Genomic DNA, 13,146 nt, shown 5'->3' on the forward strand with positions numbered 1-13,146 from the left:
AACAACAAATTCCTCCAGAAACAAAGCGATACATTGCCTGATGAATGGAATGGGGGATGGGCGCTCCAGCCTTATTTTACCAAAGTGGTGAAATTGAGAATGCTTTATCTTTTTATTGCAGTTAGAAAGTGTCCTCGCCTAGGGTGAATTTGTAGCAATCAAAGAAAACTTGCTGTTGAGTTTTCATTTAGGTGAGGGTGGGGTGTTCCTTTAACTATTCTCACTATATTTTCCTGACTGATCTAGAGAATTACTGTTCCTTCTTATTTAATAGAGCAAAGGCAAGATGAAGTAGGCAAGGGATCCTTTTATTGTCAGGTTCCAAGAATCAGACAGTCCTGAGGCATCTGTCACCTAATATTAAAACATTATTTCTGTACAGAATATCGCATACATCTGATCATCTTACTTCTAGTTCCCATGCATTCCCCCACTGCTAGAAACTGCAAGAAATTAGCACATACATGTCAATAATACACACACGAGCATTGCTCAGATCTAGTGCAGTTTCTGGAAGTCATAAAACAATTACAAACTTCTACTTCTCTTAGAGACTAACAAACCGTGCTTTTTACAGACATTGCGTCTCTGGCCTCATTCAAAACTGAAAGATAAATTAAACTATTGGGCCTAGGCCTTAAAGATGTTCTTACCATTTTCCAAAGTTAGCTGGAGCTGAGCATAACCTCTTCTCTTCCAGTATTCTCTGTTATACTTCAGTTATGATACAGTCAGGACCCACTGTTGGTACATTTTTGACAAGCAACTAAATCCATTTTTAACACAAGCATTTTTACAAATCAGTTTTATATTCCGATTATTTGAGAGAGGTTGGCGAAGAAGTGGGATTGTCAAAGAGATGAAGAAAGTAGACAAGAGTATAAGGAGATGTGGTGCATGGCAGAGAGGTGGCTAAGGCGCATGAAGAGTTGTATAAAAGGTTGGACACTAAGGAGGGAGAAAAGGACCTATACCGATTGGCTAGACAGAGGGACCGAGCTAGTAAAGATGTGCAGCAGGTAAGGGTGGTAAAGGATAATGAGGGAAACGTACTCCCAAGCAAGGAGAGTGTGTTGAGCAGATGGAAAGAGTACTTTGAGGGGTTGATGAATGAAGAGAATGAGAGGGAGAGAAGGTTGGATGATGTGCGGGTAGTGAATCATGAAGTGCAGTGGATTAGCAAGGAGGAAGTAAGGATAGCTATGAAGAGGATGAAGAACGGAAAGGCTGTTGGTACCGATGACATACCTGTGGCAGCATGGAGGTGTTTAGGTGAAATGGCAGTGGAGTTTTTAACTATATTGTTTAATGACATCTTGGAAAGTGAGAGGATGCTTGAGTGGAGAAAGTGTTGTGGTACCAATTTTTAAGAATAAGGGTGATGTGCAGAGCTGTAGTAACTACAGAGGGATTAAACTGATCAGTCAAAGCATGAAGTTATGGGAAAGAGTAGTGAAAGCTAGGTTAAGAAGGGAGGTGATAATTAGTGATCAGCAGTATGGTTTCATGCCAGGCAAGAGCACTACAGATGCGATGTTTGCTCTTGAGAGTGTTGATGGAGAAGTACAGAGAAGTCAGAAGGAGTTGCATTGTGTCTTTGTGGATGAGAAAGCATATGAAAGGGTGCCTAGAGAGGAGTTGTGGTATTGTATGAGGAAGTCGGGAGTGTCAGAGAAGTATATAAGAGTGGTACAGGATATGTACGAGGGTAGTGTGACAGCGGTGAGGTCTGTGGTGGGAGTGACAGATGCATTTAAGGTGGAGGTGGGATTACATCAAGGATCAGCTCCGAGCCCTTTCTTATTTGCAGTGGTGATGGACAGGTTGACGGATGAGATCAGACAGGAGTCCCCGTGGACTATGATGTTTGCAGATGACATTGTGATCTGTAGTGCGAGTAGTGAACAGGTGGAGGAGACCCATGAGAGGTGGAGATGTGCTCTAGAGAGAAGAGGAATGAAGGTCAGCAGGACTAAGACAGAATATGTGTGTGTGAATGAGAGGGAGGATAGAGGAATGGTGAGGATGCAGGGAGTAGAGGTGGTGAAGGAGTTTAAGTACTTGGGATCAACAGTTCAGAGTAATGGTGAGTGTGGAAGAGAGGTGACAGAATACAGGCAGGATGGAGTGGGTGGAGAAGAGTGTTGGGAGTGATTTGTGACAGACTAGTACCAGTAAGAGTGAAAGGGAAGGTCTACAAGAGGGTAGTGAGACCAGCTATGTTATATGGGTTGGAGACCGTGGCATTGACAAAAAGGCAGGGGTCAGAGCTTGACGTGGCAGAGTTGAAGATGTTAGGATTTGCACTGGGTGTGATGAGGATGGACAGGATTACGAATAAGTATATTAGAGGGTCAGCCCAGGTTGGAAGGTTTGGAGACAAAGCCAGAGAGGCAAGATTACGTTGGTTTGGACATGTGCTGAGGAGGGATGTAGAGTATATTGGGAAAAAGATGCTAAGGATGAAGCTGCCAAGTAACAGGAAAAGAGGAGGGCCTAAGATAAGGTTTATGGATGTGGTGAGAGAGGACATGCAGGTGGTTGGTGTGACAGAGCAAGATGCAGAGGACAGGAAGAAATGGAAACAGTTGATCTGCTGTGGCGACCCCTAACGAGAACAGCCAAAAGAAGAAGATAATTGTTTGCTAAATTCCAGCTAGATGTGCTGGCATATTACACATCCCCTGCCTTACATCTCTTGGCATAGCTGGGCATACCTCTCGTTGTCACAGGGCTATTGAAAGTGTTGTAGTCCTGCACTTAAGAAAGCTGGCGATGTAACACAGGCTGACGCTGATTGGGGCCAGGCATATTTTAATGTTCTGCTTAGTCAGGTAAATGGTCTTGTGCTGTGCTGTAAATTCATCCATTATTAAAAAAAAAAAAAGTCCACCTTTTAGAATTCATTAAACTGACTAGTTAAGCATATACTAAGGAGATTTAGTAAAACCTAAATGGGAAAAGAGATCTACATTCCTAAACTGTAAATATTGGCCCAAAAAAGTTACAAATGCTTTTAGATGAAACAGAAACTAGTCTTTGCGATAGTCAAGTAATAGGTAAATGTCTGTAACTGAAAGACACATTTGTAAATGCATTATATAAAAGCTAACACAACTTGGTGTAATGGCGAGAGGCTGGCATAATGGTTAAGGTGTTTACCTTACAGACAACAAGGTGTAGGGTTTGATTCTTGCATGAGGTAATTGGCTAGGCTTAAAATGGCCCACAGGGGCAGTTAGCTTGGTACTAATCTGTGAACCCAATCTGATCGGGTAAGTGACCATCTGGCTCACCAATAGGACCCACAAGGTCAGAATGGGTGCCTGCATCTCTAACAGCAGACCTGTCAGTAGTGATCACCAGGAATCTGTCCTGGGACCCCTGCTGTTTGGCATCTACTTCTCAGAGGTCCAGGCAAAGACAAAAGACTTGTGGATAACTAAGTTGGGTGCTGTTGTTTACTCCCCAAATTATGTTAACATAACTGCAAGAGGGACTCACAGCAACGAGTGACTGGTTTCAGAAGACCTTTCCTTTGGGGAAACCCTTCACACCCTTGGGGAACATTTCCAATGGGAATCTCAGGATTTCCCCCAGTCAGGCCACCCCCCCCCTATTTTAGAAGTGGTGGATGATGTTTTCCATGAATCCAGCTTAGCCCTTGACACCCTCCCACCTGCTCTCCCAGTAAACCTTAGTACCGGATGCTCACAAATACCTGTACAGAAATCCTGCTGCAGACCCAGAGGTCATTACGCAGGGACTTAAGGAGCTAGTTCTGCCAAGAATACGATTCCTTCTGATAAGGATTCCGCAGCTCTGGACAGATGGTGTAAAATGTATGCACCTCTGCAACCTCAGCTATCCGAGCACTCAACTATCAGTTCCATATGTTAAAATATCAACAATACACTTTGGAACTATTAAAACAAAATATTTCAACCTTTCCTGACTCTGCCAATTCGAAAGAGTTGGCAGATTTACTGCACTCTACTTGTCAACTGGCCATACACTCATTACACTGTGGATATGATGCCCTGGAAGCCTCTAGCAGAGCAGCAGTGTCTGGATCTGTCATTAGGAGACATGCATGGTTGAAGGAACAACCTCTCCTTGATCATGTCATGTCTAAACTAATTGATGCAGCCCTGGATAAGGACCGCTTTTTTGGAGTAAAAGCAGAATAGGTGCTTAAAAAGATGGAAGACAAAACAAAATCTATGCAGGCAGTAAAATATTTCTTTCAGTTTCTACCTCCCAGGTTCAGCAGGAACTTTCCCTCTAAGCACTGGTCCTTCCCTACATCTAGCAGACAGGGCCAGGGTAAGCCCCGCAGTGACAAACCATCCAGTCTCCTATCCTAAGGCTAGCAGAGAAGCAAACAGTGGACCACTTCCGCCCCAAGAGCAGGGAGTTCTAAGCCACCCTTCTATGGCAAAAACTCCCAATGACTCTTCCCCCATCCCCCGCCCTCCCTTCACTCGCCAAAAGATAGGAGGAAGGCTCTCCCTCTGCAAAGAAAATTGACTTTCTGTAACAAAGGACCAGTGGGTCTTAAAAATCATTTTTCAGAGAAACAAATTCTCTTTCAGCAAACTCCCAATTCCAAGAGGGGTACCCAAACTTCCAAATCAGTGGGCAGAGGCATTGAAACAGATCCAAACCATTATATCCTAGGGGCAGTAAAACCTTTCTCCTCAGATCAAACAAGCAAAGGCTTTTATTCCAGACTATTCCTTGTTCCCAGAAAAGAGGGCACTTGGCTCCCCATCCTGGATATATCCATTCTGAACAACCTCTCTGATGGTCTCCAGATTCAGAATGCTAACTTTGCAGCAGCTGCTGCCTGTGCTGACAACAAATGTGTGGCTAGTGACCCTAGACCTCAAAGATGCCTACCGCCACCATCCTGCCAGAAATTCCTTCACTTCAGAATAGGCTCATACCACCTTCAGTTTTCTGCTCTACCCTTTGACTTGTCTACTGTACCCAGAGTATTCACCAAATGCTTTGTCCCGTCCATAGCATTTTGCAGATGGAGAAATATGCAGATTTACCCTTATTTGGACGACTGCGTCATTCAGGCAGAGTGCAAAGAAAAGCTGCTCCTGGACCATCTTTTTTGTCAAAACCCTCCTAAATTCCCTAGGGTTCACCATCAACGAGAAAAAATCAAAACAAACACCCTCCAGGAAGATCATCTTCTTGGGAGCACTGCTGGACACAGCATCCCAAATGGCCTTCCTATCCCCAGAAAATCAAGAGCTTCCTACCTCTCTATTTTACCCAGCTGGCTTCCAGAAGTCACCTCACTGTGAGGAAGTTCCTGCAAGCCCTGGGGTACATGACATTGTGCATCCTAATTCCTCTGGCCAGACTTAATATGAGGAAACTTCAGTGGTATCTAAAGAACCTTTGGTGTCAGCGCACTCAGCCTCTAGAGCCCTCTCTCCCTCTGATCCCATGTGTAAGGAGTGAGTTTCCCTGGTGGGCAAGGGCCTGTGCCAAGAACAAGGGTCTTCCCTTCATCCTCCGCCCTACTAGCTAGACCATCCCCACCGGCACCTCAGACATTGCTTGGGGCGCTCCCCTAGTAGGCAAGTGCACCCAAGGTCTTCGGGATGCCCAGCAACCTTCCCTTACACATCAGTCAGAAAGAAATGATGGCATTACAAAAGGTCCTAACATCCTTCAAACCCCATCTCAGGTCAGGGGTTCTCCTTATAAAAACAGACAACACCACAGTAATGTGGTATATCAATAAACTGGGGGACCCAATCTTACTCTCTGTGCAGGCTAGCCATGAACCTCTGGCTGACAACTGCCTCCATGGGTCTACATCTAATTGCCCAATACCTACTAGGGGTCAACAACACCCAGGCAGACCACCTAAGCAGAAACTTACTGGACCCCCATGAATGGCAGCTCCACAGCAAAATCTTATAGCAAATCACGCAGGCATGGGGGACTCTGGAGGTGGATCTTTTTGCTTCGCATCTCAACCACCAGCTGAAAAAATTCTGTACCAGGGAGTATCGCCACCTGGCGTGGAAGGTAGACGCCTTGACCTTCCCCTGGAACTCCCTCTTTATGTACGCTTTCCCTCCTCTGCCTCTTATTCCCAAGGTACTGATCATAATAAGGGAAGAGAGACCAAAGGCCATCCTCATTGCTCCAGACTGGTCCAGACAGCATTGGTGCCCCTTACTATGCAGCCTGACTTTACAGCCCCTCAGGCAGTTTCCCCTGATCTCAGACCTCTTAACCTAGGTGGGGGACACCCAGACTTGCAGATTCTCAGTCTTTCAGCATGACCAATACTTTAAAAGCAAACGGGTCCTAGACATTATCACAGAGGCCTGAAGGCCCAGCACCAGGAAATCTTATACAGGGAATTGTTAAAAATTCTGCTCCTGGAGCCAGTCCAGAGGGGCCAGTACCTCACATTCTTCATCCCTCTTATCTTGGACTACCTAGCCGAGTTACTCAATAGTGGCCTCTCCTTCTCTTCTATTAAAATCCATGCCTCAGCCATTTCAGCTCATTTCAATTCAGACCTACCCCTCTTCTCACATCCTTTGATTAAACAATTCCTCAGAGGAGCTTCTAATATCAGACCTTCCAGAAGGCCTCCCACACCAGCCTGGGACCTGAATTATGTTTTAGAAAAACTAGCCCTACCTCCATTCGAACCTGCTGCTTCAGCAGAATTAAAATACCTCTCCTGGAAGACTGCTTTCCTACTAGCCATCACCTCAGCCAGAAGGGTTTCAGAACTTCAGGTACTTGTGGCTGTTTGGCTGTTGAGCCCTTCATCATTTTCCATGCAGACAGGGTCTCCCTGAAGACTAACCCCTCCTTTATGCCCAAGGTGGTATCTGATGTGACCCTCCGCCAAGACCATACATCTACCCACCTTCTTTCCCAACCCTCAAAACAAGGAGGGAAGAATTCTGCACTCACTAGATGTGCATAGACAACTCTGATACTACCTGGACCATACTAAACCCTTCAGAAAAACAGACCAGCTTTTTGTCATCTTTGCTTCAGGGACGGAGGGGAAGCCTATTCCCAAGCAAACCATTTCCAAATAGATATCGCACTGTATCCATTTCTGCTATAGACTATGTAGGAAATCCGCCCAAAGTCTATTCATACCCATTCCACTAGGGCAGCCTCCACTTCACAGCTTTCCTCAGAAGAGTCCCCACGAGGGACATCTTGGAGCTGCCACCTAGACCTCTGTCCATACCTGTACAAAGCATTACCACCTACCTCTTTTTTCTAAGTCTAGGGCAGGGTTTCCCTCTGCAGTTCTGCAAAGCTTGCTGTGACTCATGCCTAGGGTTCTAACCTATCCTTCCACACCTCTCCACAGCTTTGGGTATCCTCACATAGGTGATGACTGCAACAGTGAAACACAAAGAATATAGTACAGTTGTGTACACTTACCATAAATGTAGATGTTGGTGTATTCACTGTTGCAGTCCTGGTTTCCCACCCTCCTTCCCCCTTGTATACTCTTTCCTTAGGGTCTATATTATATATTCGAACTTTCAAAACTTCAAGTCCCATATATTCGATAACATATGTCGAAGTTTGAAAGATCAAATATACAATACAAAGAAAAACTTACCGTAACGCCCACCACACACCCCCTACTTAAATATACCAATTCCGAGACTGCACTTCAGTGCAGAAAAGGGAAATTCTCCCATTCTGCACCGTATGGCACCGTTGCATTTAACCTTCGAACTCTTGAAATGTCGATCATATGGTGTCAACCATATGACATTTGACATTTCAGGCGTTCGGTGTTCTAATAGGAACCCTTTCCCTAGGGGGACATAAGCTTCCCACAGTGGCTTTTAGCCACTAGGACCACCTTACCTTATTTCCTTTATGGCTTAGGGTAGGAAAAACTGATGTAATGACGTTGGCTGCCTTGCTATATAGCACTGATGTCCTGACATCAGACTACAGGTGACTGCAGCCACCACAAAATAACATTAACTCTGGTGTTCGGGCCGGCTGAGGGATACCACAGCAGGGTTGACCCACAGGTGATGACTGTAACAGTAAATACCCTTGAACATCTACATTTATGGTTAGTGTACACAACTGTACTTTGTCTCTCTCTACTGCTCCCTCATTAGGCCAGTTAGAGTATAACACCCTGTTTAGTATGTACCTCTGCAAATACCTGTACCAGCTGGGAAGGCCACAGAAATACTTCACAAAGAGAATCCATGTACTCCAGCACCGGTCCTATGTGGATAGGATCAAATCACTATCTCTCTACTCGGTATCATACAGATTGCTCAAATGTGTTCTGTGTCTCCTCTCCAAGGCAATATCAGACCCTGCCGTACTTACATTACTAGGAGTCTAATTCCGCGAGTGCTCAAAAGGCCTAACTCTAATGTGCAACATCAGCTTAACCTGCTGGAGAGACAGGTTTGCCTTTCAGAAGCTACCCCATCTCTGCAGTAGACTTCCCATACCTGTCAAATGGAGAACCTCACTGACCCTTTTCAAGCGCAACCTTGATGAATGGATGGGAAAAAACAAATCTGTCCCAGGGTTTCCACCTGCGTCGCTCATTGACAGGGGTGACAGGTGCTGACTGAGGTTTCTTTGTTGGAGAGCAACTCTTGGCTAGGCTTGTCGGGGCCCCAGGGCCATTAGCCTAGTAACCTCCTATGATCCTATATAGTTTGTGTAGACATTGTTTAGTGTAATATAATGTGACTTATAACTGAATTATGTTTTGTACACCATTACTTGAAATTACATTTCTGACATAACTGCAAAATACCTTTAAATGTGCAACAGTTTGATAGTTGAACATGTAAATAGGATAAAATTTGAACCTTATTCAGTAATAAAACAGAAACTTGCAGGTTTAAAGATGCAAGATTAAGATTAACAGCAAATTACAGTCTGTGTGGCTACTTACTTGGTAAAGCAAACACCCATCTTAGAGCCCTAAACCTGCCTACAGCATCACATCAACAAGACCTGCTGGCATGACAGATACCGAACCCAATATACACCCCAAATCTGCTTGATAATGTAAGGTTAGCCTATTCCAGAGTACTTCCTTAGCATCCTTTAACACCAGTCTGGATGACTGATCACAAACTGTCACCAGGAGTATGTGGAGAAAGTTTACTTAATTGGTGGCATTCCCAGTTTTCCACCAGTACTGGGAGATGTGCCCGAGTTTCTTTTTCTCTTTAACAACAAACAGCGGAGTCATTCATTCGTCCCAAAAAGTGTCATCATAGCTGCTTTATTTATGCTGTATGGTTTTTGAATGGTTTGCTTCATATAGCTGCTTGCTTATTCAGGATGAGGATCTTTTAAACAAATCGCCATTAATTTTGTTTTTGGGGGAGTCTCGCAGCAGCAAAAGGTATAGTTAAAATATATTTGAGCAGTTGAAAACAGTAATTTTAGTTCTAAATGTTTGTTACTAAAGCATTCCTGTCAGTTTTTGCTTTTAATTCCCCAAACATTAACCATGTTGAAGTCTTAGATTTTCCTCAGTCAAGTTTGCTACTGTTAGCAGAATAGACTGAAAGAATATGTATGAAAGCAGACAATACTGAGTAGAATGTAGTGGGTTATTTCTTGTACTTTTGTCACTCATGTTTATTTCATTTCCACAGATATGAGTGCTTGGTGGGAACAATAAAGCAGAGGATTGCAAATAAAAGAGCAAAGTCACATTCTGACAGTGAAGATGATGATGAGGAGGACTGGAACTTCTCCGCCAACAAACTGAATAAAACATTTGTGAAACCTAAGGATTAGAATCTGATGTAAAGAGTAGTAATCTGCATCTGTGGGCTGCAGAAAAGTATTAGCAGGTTCCATCAGCTTTTTCATACGGAATGCCTAGTAAAGTGTAATATATTCTACAGACCTGACTCCTTTTAATAATACAGATGTGTCATGGATGTTATACATCCTTTTCTTTTACTGGTCTTTTTTAATTTGTAGGCTTTGTGGCCTTCATGCTTGTAACATGGTTTACTGTTTTTAAAATAATTGTAGGTTAAAGATATTTATGGTGAGTCTGTGTTTGGAATGGATAAAGTAACTTTTGGTATTCAAAGAGGAAAAAGTTGAACATCCAGGATGTATTCTCTGCAGAATAGATTTTTGATGTGTAGGGAGCATATCAGTGTTCTCAGAGAGCTTCTGCTGCGAAAGGAAATCACATAAACATGCAACTTGCAACCTGTAGATATGATTTTTAAGTAACCATGAAAATAAACTACATAGAGATGTAAAAGGTATATTGAATAAGTTGTATATACTTGCAGATATTTCAGATTTCAAATAAAATGTGCTATAAGTGAATGTTTTGTAATTGTGGCCAGAACTACATGGCTAGTAAGTAGTCCATCTTCAGTAACAGGAAAGACCGTTTGCCACAGGCAGTAGGACTGCTCGAGACTTGGAATGTTTCCAGAGATGTACATTGTGGTCAGTATTGCAGTACTTGTCCTTAGGTCTTCCATGCAGAAGCCCTCGACCACCCTGATTCCTAGAGTCTTTGCATTATTTCCCAGTTGACGAATGCCCAAGGACCAATATCCAAAAATCCATTCTCAGACGTTCATCTTATTGATCACTGCTGCATTAATCGTACCTAATATGGTTTATATCCTATGAAGGATATGTGGCCAACTTCTAAAACTTCAGTGCAGATTCAATGCACCCAGACTGTCAGAGTGCTCAAGTTGAGCTGACTAAAAAAGGTTTGGGCACAAAGTCCTTCAGTGCTTACTGCTACTGAAGAGTATGCTCCTGTGAGATTTTCAAGGATTGACTCTGCTTGTGCTTTCCTTTGCTAGGCAGGTAATGGAAGGGAAAAAAGCATCCCATTTTCTTAATTTTGTTTTGTTTTTTTTTTGTTGTTTTTTTTTTTTTTTTTTTTTTTTGAAAAATGTTTTTGCTAATATTACATATAATATAATCACAACAAAATTTACAATCAGAAAATTGTATACATACTAAAGAACAAAAAATATCTAACCTAACTTTACAAAGATAAAGAAATTAACTGTTTACGAAGTGTCCACCGATGATCTGGTCATTTCTGCTGTTACATATCAGTTCAGTTCCAGAATATTTTATTTTTGTTTATCTAGCAGTTCTTTAAACTTTGTCCATGCATTGAGGTGAGAGGTAATTATTTTCGTTCTTTATTTGATTGTGACAATTTCCTAATGGCAAATTTCAGTTGCTAAACTTTTTAATGAGGGAGTGGATTCTCTTCCAGTTTTGTGTACTCGCCTTTCTTGAGATGGGACAGTGCAGTCCACAAAATGTGATATTTCATTATTTTAACACGTGGGAAGAGGAGTGTTAAATGTGTTTTATCTAAGTCATTAATTCTTTTAATCTCCAAAAAATACCTGTAAAAAGAATTGATATTGTTCCAACAAAGAGTCAAGACAGTACAATCAAACACATGTTGTCAATCTGCTTTAAGATCTCTTACATCTCCAACAAAGCTGCTTGTTTTTAAACATCAATTCAGTTTTATGAGGTGTGAAAAGATCAGTGCTAAAACTTCCAATTTAATAATTTTCATCTTCAGGATTAAGCAGAAGCAGTTCGCAAGTGCCGGTCGGCCGACTCCTGAAATTTTCGTATTAGAATTTCAGAACCAAAGTCTTCAAACTAAAGCTAAGTTCCCCGTTGCGGAAACTTTTTTCTTGCTCCTTACAGATGTCAGTAAAGTTAATAATTGCATTACTTGTGGGAAGCAAATTCCTCATAAGGATTTTCATTTGTACTGTATTCCTTGCCTAGGCCCTGATCACAACGTACCTTCCTGTCGGTTTTGTGCCAAATTTAACCAACGCACTGTTAAGCGTTGGTATATTTTTTCTTCTAAATATTTTGGTTCAAGATTTAACTACCCTGAAATGTCGTCGGTCAGCAGTCCAACTACCGGAGTTCACAAAAAAACGCAAGGAAAAAGACTGACCATCTAGGTCTAAACCCAACAAAGCTACTCCTAAGCCAGTTGCCGGTACTCGGTGTGGCATTTTCGCAGCCCCTGATACCCGCTACTTTTGAGTCGCAGGCCTCTACTGAGACCCATTCGGAGTCCGGTATGCCACGAGATTCGCAAAGTATTGAACCAGTGGATGTCTCTCCCTTGGATGGGTCTGGAGCAGCTGAACAGGCACCGGCTTCTGACGGTGTTTTCAGGCCTCAACATTTTTTCATTAAGCCGATGCAGCAACAAAACAAGGTCATAAACCACTTCTATGTGTAAAAAACTGATGCATGAGCCATGCGCTCAGGCCCCTATGCCTAAAAAACAGATTATCAAAATGGCTGAGGATTTAATTACCTTGATCAGGGGTTCCCAACTCCCCCCCCCCCCCTCCTGCTAAGAGGCCTAGGCAAGGCACTGATCTTCAGATCAGGTTTCCATTTCTTCTGATTCCTCTTCTGATCAGGAATTTTCTATTCCACCCTGTGAGGATTCTGATGCAGAGGAATCCATCCCATCTGCATCTCCTCCAGAGGGTTACTCCTTTGGAGAGACTTTGCATACTTTAAGGGGACATTTTTACTAGGAGAGTCAGGACTTCTCTGAATCAAGAGGCCTAGGGATTTCCCTCTTCCTCAGCATAGGCCTTTGGCAGTACCGCCTGTATTAGCCATTGTTGATGTGTTCTCTGAATCAAGCATGGCTCCTGATTTCCTGCCTCCGGCTCCTAGTAAGCCAGACAGATATTACAGGGTCCCTGACTCCCACAAATTTCTTTTCAAAAATACTGCTGCTGATCCAGAGACTATATCTCAGGGTCCCAAGGGTGTTGAGGCTTCTGCAGCCAAAAATCCTACCCCTTCTGATAGAGATTCCAGGGCACTGGATAGATGGGATAAGAAGGTTTATACATCTGCAACCTTGGCAATCAGGGCTTTAAACTGTTAGTTTCATATGCTTAAATATCAACAGCATGTCATGGGCTTACTGAAACAGAAAATTATGTTGATTTCCGATTGTGTGGAAAATCAGGATTTATTGCATTCAGCAGAACAGGTTGGAAAGCATACTTTGCAATGTGGTTTTGATTCCTTGGAGGCCTCTTGTAGGGCTGCCAT

The 13,146-nt window shown here is 43.0% G+C and overlaps 1 protein-coding gene across 1 annotated transcript in view; it reads left to right on the forward strand.

The window, feature by feature from the left end:
* MPHOSPH6 (M-phase phosphoprotein 6) overlaps window positions 1-10,374 on the forward strand; it is a 619,684-nt gene extending 609,310 nt beyond the window's left edge. Inside the window, exon 5 of the mRNA XM_044081249.1 lies at window positions 9,678-10,374. Coding sequence (XP_043937184.1) covers window positions 9,678-9,822 — 145 coding nt within the window. The 3' untranslated portion in view covers window positions 9,823-10,374. The remainder of the gene's footprint in view (window positions 1-9,677) is intronic.
* The last annotated feature ends 2,772 nt before the right edge of the window (window positions 10,375-13,146 follow it).

Source organism: Protopterus annectens, chromosome 8.part0 (genome assembly GCF_019279795.1).
Source record: "Protopterus annectens isolate FY-2018-M chromosome 8.part0, PAN1.0, whole genome shotgun sequence".
Classification (NCBI taxonomy): domain Eukaryota; kingdom Metazoa; phylum Chordata; order Ceratodontiformes; family Protopteridae; genus Protopterus; species Protopterus annectens.